The following is a 15450-nucleotide window of genomic DNA, read 5'->3' as shown; positions in this document are numbered from 1 at the left end:
AAGTTGTTGGGGTTGGTATAGTGTGATCAATGCAATGGCATTAGGATATTATGTATACCATTTTCTACCCACTATCCAAGAGCAATTAATGCAGACATACATGAATTCTTGATAGAAACAAAGTTCCCAGAGAAAATTACCACATAGTAAACAAGGTTTTGAAATCAATGTTTCATAAAGATTCTTCATGAAGATTTACACCATCACCAGCTTTGGGTTTTGAGTTCTGATAGGTTATAAAGAAGGGTAATATCACCTTCTGGAATGAGATCATCAGTTTTTGTTTTAATCTCTTCATTATCAAAGAGAACTCCAAAATTATAACAACCCAACTTGCTTTGATTTTTTTGGGTATAAAGTACAAGAAAACAACACATTATTAACAGAGCCAGAGCTATTAGGTGTATAAATTAGATTGAGTAGTAAGTTATTTGCTAGGAAAAGGGCATACAAAAAAGATTTCAAGTTACAACCATATTATTTTCAAGGGCAAGTAATTCTAATTGGTTCAACATCAACTGTACTCTTATGCTTAAGCTGGCACAAAGGCAAATGAAAGAATAAATTCTGATACATAGCTTTATACATGGAATGAGCTAATCAATGACTTCAATCTTTCTTCACTATTTTTAGGGGTAAAGAAATCGGCAGGAAAGGTGGATTTGATATATATTCCTTAAAAAGCTGAATGGAGGTAAAAGTAGTCACTAAGATATGAGAAACAAGAAGCATGTCTTTATGGCACTTGACTCCTTGATGGCAACCATAGATCAAAATCTGGATTAACAGATCTGAAATGATAAGAATAAGATTTCTTATTCTGAAACTAATATAAATCTAGTATCCCAGATGAACAAGAAATGTTATAGGATGCTCAGATAACCATTGTTAATTTAACCTGTCATGTTATATGATAATAATTCCCATGCAGGAGATTGAAAAAAAAAAAAAATTCTCTACCTGCTTCACCTAACTTTACACAACAATGAATATTTGAGCAAGAATTTTACATGCCATTACAATCTACCTGATCAGCATAACACAAAGGAGAAAAAAAGGAAACCTGAAAACCAAAAAGAAAGATCAATCTGTGGCCAAATCTGACGGTGCAAACTAATGGAGTCAGGAAAAGGATTTATATTTCAGCTTCGACTAGATCTCGCCCTTTCCACTTGGATCCTGTGTGGATCCAGTGTAGAGAGTACTTGAGGCATCGACATGCCCCCTGAGACTACAATCTCTACAATAAAAAAATGGATTAAAGAATGTTAAAGGCATGAAATAAAACATAATAAGAGACCAAATTATAGCATAGCCAAAAACAAGAAAAGATTAATGCCAACAAAGAAGACCAGGGCTACCTATTCCTTCACGAACAGATAAGTTTGGTCTGATAACATCCATGGAGTTGACAAGGAATATATCACCAATGTAGAGATGGTTAGTTGGAACATAGACACAGCATAGCTCCTCCTCACCAGAATAACCCTGTCAATGTGACAGAAGAAAATAAAACATAAACTATAAGTTGATTGGGAAAAGGATCAGTAAGGCAGTGAAAATATAATTGCTTGCCAGGAAAATATTTCATGCAAATACATAACTGCATGATATTCCAGTTCTGGAATTGGCTTGTTAAAAACTACATTCATTTTACCCATTAATAAGAAAACATTTTTGCACATTAGATACTATTTGAGATGCATTTAAAACCATCAAAAGCATTAGTGGTCATGATTCTCTTTAACCTGAAGAACAACTGAGGAAGTGATGAATCCAAAAGCGTATTCACCGATTCTGGGGTGCCTTATAATAGCGACTTCCTTGAAGGCTTGTTTGTTCTGATCTGTAGCTCAGAATATTAGTGCTAAGAATAAGCAAAATTACCACAGACATACAGGAAAAGGAAATTAACCAGGTGATATGGCGGCACTAATTTGCTTGGAGGCATTGTAAATATGGCGGACGAATGGCATTCTTTTGATAAACCACTCTCCGAGACCAAGGATGGAAGCCCCAAGCCAGGATGACATGAACACTCCAACCAAGAAGATGAATGTTATTGAAGTTATAAAACCAAGTCCTGACAAGAGAAAGAATCCACTCATTTAATCAGAAATGTAAGAATCTGGAGCAGGACTATCTTAAACAATCTTTAGTTAGAAGAGAGTACATAAATAATATAAAGAAACTTGACAGGCCAACAAAAGCACCCAGCCTATAGGATGTCAATAACCATGCTAAAAGGCCAACGCACCAATCAGAGCAAATGACCATTCATTCTGTTGGAAACGTGAAGATCATACCAGATTAAAGATCCAGTTATACTAATATCAGAGAGGCAAACCAACACACTGCATAACCTCAAGTAAGGTCAGATTAAGAAATAGATGTAGTACATGATAATTATCATACCTGTAACCTAGTTACAACACTTAAATAAGTTAATCTGCTGACAATATATATGGAGCAAACTCAAAACAGTTACACTGATACAGTATAAGCAATTAAAAATATGGTCCACACAAAATATATGATATCCATACCAAATATGTTCATTCCAAGTTGAGCATATATTGGAGAGAAAAATCCATCCACAAAACGAATAAACCACCAGGTGATATAGAAAGTTATAGCAATCGGAAACAGGATCACACTGCAAAATACAAAGATATGTTAAGAAAGACAATACAATTAGGAACTACGGAATATAACTCATAACATCATTTCTTTAAAAACTTCAAATACTCCTATGGATACAATCCAAAAATATGGTAGAAATTTGAAAGTGAGATTGGCAAGCGACCAGTGTCAATAATTTATCTCAAGGAGAAGAGTCTGACATTTTCTATAGTGCACGAATAAAAGAAAATGTTCTCTAAGTTTGTCAAGGAAAAGGAAATGAAGCAGTGCAGTATGATGCTTTCTATCTTCTATGCTCGCTACAGAGTCATATAATACAGTTCTCCATTAAGCTGAGACAAGTTCTTGTAAGAATAACATTTCATCCAGATTGGCACTACCAGTATGAACAAAGAGTAAACACGAGGACAAATGAAGTCGAATGTCCCTGCTTATCAGTTCAATAGAAATTTTGGTACTAAAAGAGGAGAAACAGACTCACCATCCAGTCATGAACTTTTTTGAAGCCCAACTACGGACAACTTTGTAGAACGCCTGCAAGGTATCACTTTTTCCGGTTAAAATAATGTTAAGCTTCTTAATAAACTTATTAGTGAAAACCATAAAATGAGCCCCAGGTTGCATCCCAAAACAATTCAGAAGTTTTTTAGCTGCTCATCATTTGGAGTGGAAGACTATTCTCTGGAACCTAGGGAGCTGATATCTAGTAGTCACATAGGAAAACCTAACCTAGTCTTAAATGTGAGGCAGTTCTACCGTGGTTTCAGACATGAATGACACAGACACAAATAAATATAAAATCTCATTAAGAACTCAGAAAAGGTTATGGAAAATAAGAAACAGTACAGATAAGAACTCTCAGAATATACAATATGTAAGAGTTATGATACCAAACACCTCTACTGAAGCAACAAACGGTTCTTTGAGACTTTGAGTACCAATAAGATTCATTAAATTGTTTACTAAGTTTTAATCAGTAAGTAAAAGCTAATAAAGAAGAGGGGAACTATCTTCGAGGAAACTTGGCCCAAATGCCCGGAACCAAACAACCAGTTCAAAAATGACAGTATAGAGAATTGAGTCCTAACAAACCGGGAAAATCACTACAAAGAGTGAGTCTAAGTAGAACCCAAATGCACGGTCCAATCATACAAAACTTTCAACCAACATGTCCCAACAGGGAGTTTATGCTCTCAAAGGTTAGCTCTTTTGGAAAGAAAAGAGGAACTAATAACTCAAGAGTATGTATCAATTAAGATGAATTTCCTAAAATCCAGCCCGTACTCAACGAACAAGAAACTATGCAGGAAAGAAGAACTATCTCGGAATAAATTTTGCCCAATACTCCCCATTCAAACAGCCAATACCTTCCTAATAAACATGCTCCTATATCAAAACTTCGAAGCAACGTTACCAAACAGACGGTTTATGCTCTCAGAAGCTAATTATTGGACAAGGAAAACAAAGGTAATCGGAAAACCTAAACCTAAGGATCACCCGAAGAGGATTCTCTAAATCCAACCCCTAAATCAACAAACCCAAGACCAAAAATCCAATCTTTAGCAGAACCCAATCTACACAAAGAGACGAATCAAATCACAGAAGATGAACCAATCGAAGTGAGACCTCTCTCCCGGAGTGGTGGTGGTGGCCAGCGGCCGCGGCGGCGGCGGCAGAGGAAGAGGCCTTGGAATCGGAGTCGTCGGCGGGGTCCTCCCCCACCGGGATCAGCAGCTCGCGATCTCTCTCCCTGCTCCCCATGGCGATCGACGACTTCTCTTCTCCCATCAGATTCTCCTCATCTCTCTCTCTCTCTCTCTCTCTCTCTCTCTCTCTCTCTCTCTCTCTCTCTCTCTCTCCTCTTGCTATTGTTTGTTGTTAAGCTTTTGGAATATCGAAACAGATCGAAGAAGAATCGGAGGCTTTCTCTCTCTCTCTCTCTCTCTCTTCGTATCGCTCGAAGAATGCATGCGAGTGATTAACTAAACCAAACTCCTCTCCCTAAAGAATTTTATATTTCTCAATCTACAAAATACTAGACTAATTGGGTTTTTTTCCTGCTAAATTGCTAATACACCTAAAAAATAGGAAATAATTTGCAAAATATTTTCGCTGTAAGAAGACTGATATCTAAATTGCCTCTTGATCCTAATAATACTGTTTAATTTAATACGATTTGATGTGATGCGATCGATGCCACCGAGGAGACAACAGGATTGGATGGGATCCAGTTGTGGCTCCCTGACAGGCTGACAGCTAAAACTCGTTTTGCAGTTTCGACCTCTCAGCATGATCACCCGCATCGCTAGCTGCATGAAAATGCTACGCCCGGAATTCTTAGGTTAATTTCTATTTATTTTTTAATTGTTCAAAAGTCTGATGAAGGTTAAATATCATTGTCACACTCATTCTGATTAGGGAGCCCCCTGTTATTGCCACGTGGAGCATCAAGGCTGCCACCTAATCCAGCTTTACTTTCTCCAACTTTCCCTTGTCGCATTTACTGACTGCTGTACAGAGAGCATCCAACAAAAACGATAGCTCGGCGGCCGTGCCACCCACCGCCTCTTGCAAGCTTTTCCTCTTCTGATCCCCTCCAGAACTCGTAACTATCTTCTTTGAATCTTTCCTTGGGCTAAAAGAGAGCAGAGAAGATGTTGGAAGGGAAGGCCATGATCCAAGACACCGACATGCCGGCAAAGATGCAAGTCCAGGCCATGTCGTCCGCCTCGCAAGCCCTCGACTTATTCGACGTGGTCGATTGCAGGAGCATAGCGGCGCACATCAAAACGGTAGACTGGTGATAGATTAACTTATCCGACCCTTATCGGGATAAAGTTATCCTAGTTCCTCCCCTTGGTTGCATGCAGGAGTTCGACAGGGTGTATGGGCCTGGGTGGCAATGCGTGGTGGGGTCCAACTTTGGGTGCTTCTTCACCCACAAGCAGGGAACTTTTATCTACTTCTGCTTGGAGACTCTCAACTTCCTCATCTTTAGAGCAGCTGCTGCATCCTAATGGAGTCGATCTCTAGTTAGGAGATTTAATGGATGATAACTTTTAGTGTTTGCTTTGGTGTTTAAAAGTTGCATGTCTAAATTTGTATCAGGAGATCTTTGTGATAGCAACTCAACTTGGGTTTCATATTGTTTACTTCGCAGATTAGCCCCAACATAAGTGCTATAACGAAGTCAAATGGGACAACTATAGATTGAAGAAGTGGCATGGAAAATAATATGACCCATCGTATATTTCTGTACAGAGGATTAAACTGATTCAAGTTCCAGTCATTGTGGTAAATTAACTCGACGGAAATCCAATTTCAGAAACTTTGATCAAAAGGGCAAATAATATATACATATATTCCAGCAGGGAATAAAAATAAACAGCTTTGCAAAATCAATTTGAACAACATATGATTTTATTTGATTCAAATAGTTCCATTGGCAAATAACGTCCAGTACATCAATCACCATGAAGAAGTTAACAACTGCTAAAATTCCTTCACATGAAAACAGTTGAGTAAACATCCAGAATGAATCACCATTCAGTAAATAGTTCGCTATACAGCATACAGTGATCCTGTCTAAATTCCCCCAAACAATCAAACTACTGGAGTCAACAGGGGTTTCTTCATCACATGTGCCTCTAAGTTACCCAGAACCAGATCTGCCATATCCTTACGAGTTTCCCAGGTTCCACTCCCTATATGAGGAACCAACACTACGTTCTCCAGCTCAAACAGCTGTTCAGGCACATATGGTTCCTTCTCAAAGACATCAAGGCCAGCTCCACCAAGGCGACCCTCAAGCAGTGCAGAGACAAGCTCAGGCTCATCCACATGAGGACCACGTCCAATGTTGATAAGCACACCTTTCGGTCCTAATGTTTCGATGACTTCACGGTTGACGATATGGCGGGTTTCCTCAGTTAGCGGACATGCCACCACAAGCACATCACAGTTGGCCGCCAGGTCAAGAACACTGGAGCAGCACTTGTAATTTGGATATGGCTTCTTTGATCTTGAGTAGTAGCAGATCGGGCAACCGAAGGCCTCAGCTCTCCTGGCTATGGCTAAACCAATCCTGCCAAGCCCAATAATGCCAACAGTTTTCCCACTGAACTGCAGGATACAGAAAAAGAGAGAAAGCAATAACACTGTGAATAATGTATATGAATGAAAGTTCCATTCAAAAGATTCAAGTGCAAAAGCTACATCATGAGATCCCCTTAGTACTTTCTTACCAAATCAAATTCGTCAAGAAGAGGCCACATAACAAAATCAAGTCCAGAAACCAAAGTTGAACAAACTAAGCTAAATGGATGTAGTTGTAAGTTGTAACAGTCACACTAGATGTGTCTCCTTTAATGGAAAACTTGTAGGTGTGGGATCATAGTGCCTATCAAGTAGCCGCAACAATGCACTGCAGTTATTGCAAGTTGGCTCAATGCATACATGAAATTCTACAGGATTTCTTCTCCTAGATAGGTACCACGGCCCTTAAGAGTTCACACATACAGGCTTCTGATAGATATTATCTTTCTCAAATCTTCTGTTAGAATTTCAGAGTGGAAAATTTTGTAAATCCTATAAGAGATCTGAATATCCAAGAATCTTGATCATCAGTCACTATTGATAGTTCTTCTCAGATGAGCAGTGTTCACTCAGAGCTCCTGCACCTGCAAAAAAAGCTGTGTTTCGAACATAGTTGTTTCTGCACTATGCAGAAAGGGATTTATTCATGCAACTTTTTGTACGAGAAAATAAAAATAAAAAGAAGTTACTGCCAAAAGCATTCTTTATAATTTAACTGCTCATTAAGTGAGAAATCCACCAGATATTAAGATGGTGAACTGATGGCATAAAATAAATCAGACAATTTCTTGTCACAGGAAAAAATATGAACAAAAGAGAAAAGAGGAGAGTAGAATTTAAGACACTCAACAACCTATGCATCAATACTCAGCAGATACAGGATGCTTAAGCATAGCAAGGAAACTAGGTAAATTACTATGAAATAGAGATCTTATGCAGAACTAGATTTCTCTCACATAGAGAGAAAGAACCTGAATTATTGTAATCAATTTACTTGCTCATTTGTCATTGACCAAATACCCGCATTACACTTTACTACTGGTGGATCAGATTGGCAAGTTAAAAGGTTGATGCATGTATACATTTTGCCACCACCTTATGGAAATACAATGTGCAAATACCTATAATTTGATAATCGTGTTATCTACTTATCTCTCTCGAGAAAAACATACTCTACCAACACATCATGTAAATAAATATATTTGTTGCAGATGAAGATAATGCTTGTCCCTATTATAAGATATTGAGGAGATCAATTACTTCCCACCATTCCAGATGAGATGTATAATTGTATATCATCTTCTCATACATGTTATGACATCATGAAAATTTATGTTCTCCCAGATTTGTCGTCAGTTGTTGGAAACAGGTAAAATTCAGTAAATAACATTGACATTTGCAGAATTTCAAACTGAAGTAAAAACGAAGAAAAGAAAAGAAAAATTAAAGCTCCTACATTTAAAGGGCTTTACGTACAAGTTCTAACATTTTCACATATGAATTGGTTCAGAATCAAGTTGACTTCAGGGCGGTTCCCTTTTTGTATCTTTTTCTCCCCTCCTATTTTTCTTTCCTTCTTCTGCAACAGTACATCTTAATTCTTCTATCTTCGACTACAAAAATGAAGCCTACAGCACTAATCTTCTCCACTACTACCTACAGTACGGTCAAAGTCCCTTCTACAAAATTCATCTGAGCTATTCAACATTTATATGAATTATTACTCCAAATCGGATAAATTCACATATAGCAATTTTTCATAGATACAAGAACTAACAACTACTTAAAACCTCTACACTAAATTAGCATCCAAAAATCCTAACCTAGATATTATTCTCTAAGTACCAGTGTGTAATTAATAGGGAAAAAAGAAAAACCTCTAACAGCATCCAGAGAAAACAACTTTACGAGTCAAAAACTTCCAGCAAAGACGACAACTTTAAGCAATCCAATCAAAAAAGAAGCCGCCTTTATAACTACTTTATCTAGTAGACAGCCAATAACAAGAAGAACAAGAGAAGGACCAATCCATCACTAACCCTGGTAGACAGCTTAATATCTCCCTTCTTCAGCCAGTTCCCGCCTCGGACGTAACGATCCGCCTCAGGAATTCGTCGCAGGACGGCGATAGCGAGCCCGATCGCGAGATCGGCGACATCTTCCGTAAGCACATCGGGCGTATTCGTAACCCTAATACCCCTCTCCCGGCACTTCTCGAGGTCCACCTTATCGAGTCCGACGCTAAAGGAGGCTACAATTTCCAGCGCCGGCAACGCCTCGATCATCGCGGCATCGGCGCCGATGTGGGCGTTCCCTACGACCGCCCGGATAGCGCCGGAGTTCGCTTTGAGGTACTCGGCCCGCCGTTCCGGCGTGGTTTCCCACAGCCGGAAGAGCTTGCAGCGGCGATCGAGCTCCTCCTCGAGGTAGGCATTCATGGGGATGGTGAGGAGGACGCCGAGGGAATCCATCGTATCCCCGCCGTTGGTCGGAGATAGGGCTAGGATTCCTACGAGCCGGCGGAGTGAGAGAAAGAGAGAGGAGTGCGTGTGAACTAGAGGCCCTCTGGCTAGTTTTGGTGTGACATTCTTGGGTACGTGTCACGGTTCTACTGGTGAGAAACCATATTTTACAGGGAGGAAGTCGTGTGGTTGGTGAGGCCTTGAAACGTGTAAACGGCCGAAATGACCACGCTTTATTGGGCTATCGGATTCGGATCAACCCGTCCCAATAAACCATACTGGTCATGAATCATGATTCATGAATCATGATTCAAGGATAAGGAACGGGTGAAGCAAGGAGAAATAGAGATCTGGGGTTCTTTTTTTTCGCATATTACCGCCTATATTTTTGGTCTTGATGATGCTATGCAGAACAGAGCAAGTTTTGGCTTTTGAAATCAACTGGTAGAACATTACAGATAACAGAGAAATGCGACTGTGAAAATATATCATTTAGATATATTATCGATTTGTAGTTTAACATTATTACAATGCCTTTATACAATTAAAGCATCTACCTTTCCTACTTGCTGGCTCTTGAAGGTCTTCATATCAGCATAAATGAATTCTGAATAGAAAAAGAAGAAGAAAAAAAACAGCAAAGCCCAGCTTACAGTTTCATTATAAGCATGCTTGCTTGTAAAACATTGGATTATCTTTGCTTTGAGCTAAAGAACTCCCTGTAAATTTGTACAGCTTTGCAAACATACAGAAACCTGTGTCGATTGGTTTGTTCTATGATTTTTTGCAGGAAGCAATGTTTACTTTTCCTCTAGTGCAAGATTTGTTATAAGTCATGTGGTAAACCTTACTAGATAAATTATAAATACGGAACACAGATACAAGTTTCTAATAGAACAGATTGATAGAAGCTTCCTCAATGAGCAAAGATAAAATATGCTCACCAACTTCGCTTACAACTTCGTCAGCTTCTTCCATGCAAATCCAATTCGACCAGCCAATGTCCCAAATACTATTAATCGCCACATCTGTGCATTTGAGATCCCTCTCCAACTTTATATAGAGATTATCTTTAGAAAGGCCATCTTCATCGAGCTTACTGTAGCTAGTTAGTCTCTTTATCCCCTTACTGATATTATTAAGCAAATCTTCCAGGGAGAAGTAAATTGTTCGGCCACATGTTTGCGACAGAAATGGCGGATAAAAGAAATTCTTCTGCTGGCATTTTCGTGTCATTTGTTCATTTGCATTGTCCAAGTAGAGTTTCAAATCCTTTATTCCGAAATCTCTTTTAATTCGGGGATATATCAGTTTGCAAGAGTGAAGACCCAAAAATTCCTGCACACGATCAATGAAGGATTGGTTGCTCAAAAGCAACAATGTCATCTCATCATCTATTGCAGATGCTTCTGCTATATGCACTTTGTTCATGGAGAGCTGGATGGCTTCATCTCCTGATGAATGCATTCTTCCAAGTTGGCTGGCATTAACTTCACAAAGAGCTCTACTTATGTCATCTGCTATAAAATGAAATGTTTCATTAAGTACTCCTAATAGTTAAGTTGATCTAATTAAGTCACCTGTCATCTCAGCTTGTACTAAGGTCAAATATAAAACCTATATTAGAAAGTAAAATTAGATGCACTACACATAAAAGACATTAAGATTTGTGAAAATGCAGAAGTTATAAGAATATGTGAAAGCCTACACACGTCTTATGACTAGACCAGATAATCTCATGAAATTGCTAAAATTTTCACCTTTAATGAAAGTATCAGCATCCTGCTCTGCCATTTTACAGTAGTTGTCACACGAGTAAGTGATATTTTCTGTCGAAGGTCCACCATTTTGATCTTGAGGATTGAGTTCTTTTCCATTTTCCTTGCACATTTTATCATCGGTCTACACAAAATGTTATCCAATTTCAATTTAAAAGTATACTAGAAATTTGAACATATAAAAGATAAGTCAACTCATGTAATGAATTTATTGCATAGCAAGTGAAATCAGACTATCAAGGAAACTAATATTTGGCAATGTTTTTATATTTTGCATAGTAGATTATTAAGAATCCTCCTTATTGCTTCTTAAATATTTCACTATCTGACAAACCAAAAAGTTGGAGAAGAAACCAAACCAGTTCAGCTAGGAGTTAAAGCTAGATGGGTGGAAGACTTACAACTTTTTTTATGATTATAGAGTTTCTGACTTTCCTAGCTACTGCTGTCTTCTTCTCTTTGGTGGAAGCAGTGAAATTCTGTGACTCAATTTTCTGAGGACATTTATGATTTCCATTTGGCGACACACTAGATGCAGAAGAAATTTTATTTGCTGCAAGAAGCTTCCTATCAGGCTTTGTTACAATGTTAGCCTTTGTGTAAGATGTTGACATCCTTGTTTGTTTCATATCTTTCTTCTCTTCAGGTTTCTTTCTAATTACAGGTCGCTGTTTACGTTCCTCTGTCAGTCTTCTGCTTGACTTAATTGTCTCTTTCAACTTCTGCTTACGGGTTGCAGAAGCTGGAGCTTTAACATCTTCAGGTGATTCTACTATAGTTTTTTCTATGCTTTTCACTTCATTTCTTTCTGTTCTTCTAACCACCAAATGAACATGATCAATAGCCTTCTCGTTTGGGACCAATTTCTCTGATGGGACCTCTTCCTTCAGTAATATCTTATCTGAAAGACAATCCTCGTGGATCTCTTCCCTCTCAAAATAAGGTGAATGAGTAGGCTTCATGATAACAATTGGCGGTGCTTTGTCATCATTCCTATATTTCCTGCCACTGTGTTCAAGTTCTGAATTTTCCAAAAAATAAGGCTGGATTCTGTGATCCTCAGCTAGACTATTTTTCAAAAGCCCTTTATAATGCATTGTATCAATGATATCCTGCAGTGCCTTTTTATTTGGATCTGAATTCTCCTCTTTCAGTTGTAGCTTCCTTGTTTTAGGCATCTCAATATCGAAAATGGCCCTCGGTGAACTTACACTCCTCAGCTTTTCTTCTTTTCTAACATTATGAGAATCCCCAGAAACTTCATTGAGCCCCATAAGTTTTGCAATGAGATTTGGCACCTTGGTCTTCTTAACTTGATCCGAGATACAAGTAGATGCTCCACAAGACTTAGCCTCTGAACAATTACTCGTGGTGTACCTTAATGAGAGGCTTGAAGAAGCCTTCTCATCATCGGAAGACAGAGACAAAAGGTTTTGCCTATTGAGGCTTTCTTTTATCACTTTCTTCATCTCCTCAACTGAGTTTCTCGAGGGTTCGTCGACTAATACATACTGCTTTTGAACTCTATTCTTGTGACCATTGGTTACAAATCTTTTACCACTTGACACTTCATGAAAGACTTCTTCTATCCCTTTTCTTGCTATCCCTTCCATGAATTCTTGTTTCCCCTTCTTACTCATGCCCGACTGGCTCCTCGAGGCAGCTTGAAACTTCTCGAGCATGACCAGTGACTCCTGGAGATCCATAGCCCCTCTTAAAAGATCTTCAGCAAAATGTTTAGATAATCCATCGAGATTGGGCGCCTTTGACCATGAATTGATCATTTGAGTCAGGTTGTGTGCACCCATAGAGACCTCTAAGAGCTGCAACTCATTGTTGTCTCTGAATGCCATGGCAGTCTCTTCTTCTTTGCCCCTAATAGTAGTCTGATTTGGGTTTTTATAGCTTCTTGAAATAGCAGGGGATGTTTTGTTCCTTCTATTTGTCCCACATTGGGCTGTTTCCTTCTCATCTTTCCCTCTGGTGGGAAGAATTTTTGACAAGGATCTGTGAACAACTGATCTGAAGCTGTCTTGCTGCATATTCTGCAAATGAAAGATAACAAGAAAAATCCATTGACATGGCCAGATACCAAATCCAAAACCCCAAATCCCTAAGCCCAAAATAGAAGATTAATTGCTCCCAGAGAAGAAACTTACATGATCTTTACAACCCCCCAGTACTATATCATCTTCAAAGCCTTCTTCCTTGCAAAGTCCTACCGATATGGGACTCAGCTTTAGAGCAGAACAAGGAGGTGAAGAGCAAATTTTGTAGATTCCCTTTGCTTCTTTGATAACATGTCTAAAATCCAACTGGCAACTGGGTATCTACCAAAACAACAAGAGAAGATGTAATAGGAACAAAAACAATATATAAAAATACCTATAAATCTGCAGGAAAACTTGGCATTGCTGCATCCACCTACCTACATGGTTGACATAGAATGGTTTCAGATCTATGATAGGAAAGAGTTGCTAACCTTGTGGTGCATGGATTTGCCAAGCTACTTTAGTCATTGAAGAGGAGAATTGAAGAGGCCAGGGGGCAGCTACCTGGTTGGTGCTTTCCACTGTGAACTCATTTACTTGGATTAAATTTTTTGTAGGCCTGTCAGTATGTCGATGTGATCCTCCCAACTGAATCCATGCAACAAAAGACTACACTGGAAAGCAACATCTACATTAGACCATCCGGGGGTGAGATAAGAAGAATCGAGATTTATCTTACAGCTGGGTACTTCACCTTGGCCCACCTCACACTGCCTTAGTCAATGAAAGACTATACATCTCTGAAATGGCTCAGTCAATGATATAAGCAATATGCTCTGTTTTTCTATTGTCTATAGGGATTGATGTGATTTTAAATTTCAACTGCCCAAAAGCTATAGACTATGACCGTAAAACTAACTCCTATGTGTAAGATGACTACAAATATAAAATTAAAAAAATTCTCTCTTTCTCCAATAATTTAAATTGAATAACTTAACCAACTCTAAATCTAACAAACGAGAGTTCCAACCCAAGAACTCCTTCTTCTTTTTTTTAGTAGTTTAAGAGGTAACAGTGGTTGGGCTTAGTTTGCCTAAATTCATATGACATATATTTGTATATACCTTAGGTTAGATCTAGTCTTGAATGTGGACCCAGATAGTCTGTCACAGCCCCCCTGGCTATGTAGTCATGTAGAGAGGTTCCATTAATGGCGGTAGGATTCAAAGACTAAATACGAAAAAACTTATAACTTGTTCTTTAGATTGGGAATGGATGGAGACGGCTAAAAGAAACTTAAAAAGGAGAAGATGCTTTTCTAAAATCACAAGGCTTCCATGTCGGACAGCTTGTGCGCGAGTCTCAGACTCTCGTATTGGTTGCGAGTACCATGTCATGTGAAAGGACAAAAAGAACTTAGTAAATTATGTTTGTTTTACCTAAGTGTTTGGCATTAATTCATTTTATTCCTTTATAATCTTATTTATACTAATTTACCCTCTTATAGTCTTATTCTATATTCAAATATCGATTAAATTTAAGATAATAAATATAGGATAAATATATTTATGTTTTTATTATATTTTTATTATCTGAGATATGATAGATATTATTTTAGATACGTCGAATATCTCATACAATCTCTCTGCAACTTTGTCTTTATAAATATTTTTTAAATTTGACATATGGATAAATATGATTAAAATAATAACGGTTCTACTTTGGATATAATCATAAAATGGTAATTTAAGACAAATAAAACTATTGATGGATGAAATAAATTTAGATCTAACCATAAAAAAGTAAAATAATATATTACTTAACAGTTATATTTTTTGCTCAAAGTTTAACATCTTTCGGCAAAGATTATTTGACTCATCCTTTTTCATTTCAAGAAAATTTAAAAGTTCTATTCTGAAATATAAATCTTTATTTCATAATAACAGTTAAGCATTATAATAAACTTATTCCAGAATATAAGTATCATTTATTAGAATTATATTTTATATTATATATTAATACAATTACTAATTTATCTTTGGTATGCATCCCGTTAATCTACTTTATATCAAATCAAAAACTATTTATGATAATTTTATTTAAAAATATATAAATTTTCTATATTTTACTTCACTTTATATCACACCAAAATTATTACATGTTTATTCTATAATACAAGTGAGTATAAAAATAGTTATTCCTAAAATAAATATCAACTTATTCTACAATTAATCTCATTACTAAAGTAAAAGATATTATAAAAAGACACGGTGATATAAAATAAAATTACTTTTAGTCTAAAGCGCAAAAAGTAAACATATATTTAACCCAAGAAGTAATATGTTTATATGGCTTAGCGTCCCCACAAGGGAAATTAATACATAAATGGCTTAGAATATAATTAACTTGTAATAATTTATCTAGTCAGCTCATCATATAAAATGAATAGCACGTCGTCGTCATTTGAACCTTTCTATTAGC

The 15450-nt window shown here is 37.5% G+C and overlaps 4 protein-coding genes across 7 annotated transcripts; 1 reads left to right on the top strand and 3 right to left on the bottom strand.

Moving 5' to 3' along the window:
• Positions 1-792: 792 nt before the first annotated feature.
• LOC140769229 (protein CONTINUOUS VASCULAR RING 1-like) lies at positions 793-4707 on the bottom strand. Its single transcript, XM_073109868.1, has 7 exons — positions 4270-4707; positions 3125-3177; positions 2547-2656; positions 1916-2083; positions 1749-1846; positions 1362-1488; positions 793-1240 (listed from the first exon to the last, which is right to left on the bottom strand). The coding sequence occupies exons 1-7, from the start codon at positions 4429-4431 to the stop codon at positions 1143-1145; spliced, it is 816 nt and encodes a 271-aa protein (XP_072965969.1). The 5' UTR covers positions 4432-4707; the 3' UTR covers positions 793-1142.
• A 428-nt stretch (positions 4708-5135) lies between these two features.
• On the top strand, positions 5136-5902 carry LOC140768281 (dynein light chain 1, cytoplasmic-like). Its single transcript, XM_073108513.1, has 2 exons — positions 5136-5435; positions 5514-5902. Exons 1-2 carry the CDS (start codon positions 5298-5300, stop codon positions 5658-5660), a joined length of 285 nt encoding a protein of 94 aa, XP_072964614.1. The 5' UTR covers positions 5136-5297; the 3' UTR covers positions 5661-5902.
• A 143-nt stretch (positions 5903-6045) lies between these two features.
• On the bottom strand, positions 6046-9302 carry LOC140768279 (glyoxylate/hydroxypyruvate/pyruvate reductase 2KGR). Its single transcript, XM_073108509.1, has 2 exons — positions 8778-9302; positions 6046-6765 (listed from the first exon to the last, which is right to left on the bottom strand). Exons 1-2 carry the CDS (start codon positions 9207-9209, stop codon positions 6247-6249), a joined length of 951 nt encoding a protein of 316 aa, XP_072964610.1. The 5' UTR covers positions 9210-9302; the 3' UTR covers positions 6046-6246.
• A 529-nt stretch (positions 9303-9831) lies between these two features.
• On the bottom strand, positions 9832-13831 carry LOC140768276 (uncharacterized). 4 transcript variants are annotated; one of them, XM_073108504.1, is made up of 6 exons: positions 13724-13831; positions 13461-13643; positions 13138-13308; positions 11380-13023; positions 10961-11102; positions 9832-10720 (listed from the first exon to the last, which is right to left on the bottom strand). In XM_073108504.1, exons 2-6 carry the CDS (start codon positions 13470-13472, stop codon positions 10089-10091), a joined length of 2601 nt encoding a protein of 866 aa, XP_072964605.1. In that variant the 5' UTR covers positions 13473-13643; positions 13724-13831; the 3' UTR covers positions 9832-10088. The 4 variants fall into 4 exon arrangements, with proteins under 4 accessions (XP_072964605.1, XP_072964607.1, XP_072964604.1 ...); XM_073108506.1 differs by lacking the exon at positions 13724-13831 and having other exon boundaries at positions 13407-13694; XM_073108503.1 differs by lacking the exon at positions 13724-13831 and having other exon boundaries at positions 13461-13694.
• Between the last annotated feature and the right edge of the window lie 1619 nt (positions 13832-15450).

The sequence above is a fragment of the Typha angustifolia genome, chromosome 10, assembly GCF_048772165.1.
Source record: "Typha angustifolia cultivar Huaian chromosome 10, ASM4877216v1, whole genome shotgun sequence".
NCBI lineage: Eukaryota > Viridiplantae > Streptophyta > Magnoliopsida > Poales > Typhaceae > Typha > Typha angustifolia.
Note: the sequence above shows the minus strand (reverse complement) of the source record. Positions and strands in the feature narration are given on the sequence as shown.

What these genes read in the sequence shown, in the direction of transcription:
- LOC140769229 (XM_073109868.1), bottom strand. Translation starts at nt 4,431, where the DNA reads ATGGGAGAAGAGAAGTCGTCGATCGCCATGGGGAGCAGGGAGAGAGAT. An exon ending in ACTTGGAATGAACATATTTG is followed by an intron (nt 2,084 to 2,546) that starts GTATGGATATCA and finishes TTCTCTTGTCAG; the next exon opens with GACTTGGTTTTATAACTTCA. An exon ending in TAGTGCCGCCATATCACCTG is followed by an intron (nt 1,847 to 1,915) that starts GTTAATTTCCTT and finishes TCTGAGCTACAG; the next exon opens with ATCAGAACAAACAAGCCTTC.
- LOC140768279 (XM_073108509.1), bottom strand. Translation starts at nt 9,209, where the DNA reads ATGGATTCCCTCGGCGTCCTCCTCACCATCCCCATGAATGCCTACCTC. An exon ending in ATATTAAGCTGTCTACCAGG is followed by an intron (nt 6,766 to 8,777) that starts GTTAGTGATGGA and finishes TGTATCCTGCAG; the next exon opens with TTCAGTGGGAAAACTGTTGG.
- LOC140768281 (XM_073108513.1), top strand. Translation starts at nt 5,298, where the DNA reads ATGTTGGAAGGGAAGGCCATGATCCAAGACACCGACATGCCGGCAAAG. An exon ending in TAGCGGCGCACATCAAAACG is followed by an intron (nt 5,436 to 5,513) that starts GTAGACTGGTGA and finishes GGTTGCATGCAG; the next exon opens with GAGTTCGACAGGGTGTATGG.
- LOC140768276 (XM_073108504.1), bottom strand. An exon ending in CTATAATCATAAAAAAAGTT is followed by an intron (nt 11,103 to 11,379) that starts GTAAGTCTTCCA and finishes CATTTTGTGTAG; the next exon opens with ACCGATGATAAAATGTGCAA. An exon ending in TGCTGATACTTTCATTAAAG is followed by an intron (nt 10,721 to 10,960) that starts GTGAAAATTTTA and finishes TTCATTTTATAG; the next exon opens with CAGATGACATAAGTAGAGCT.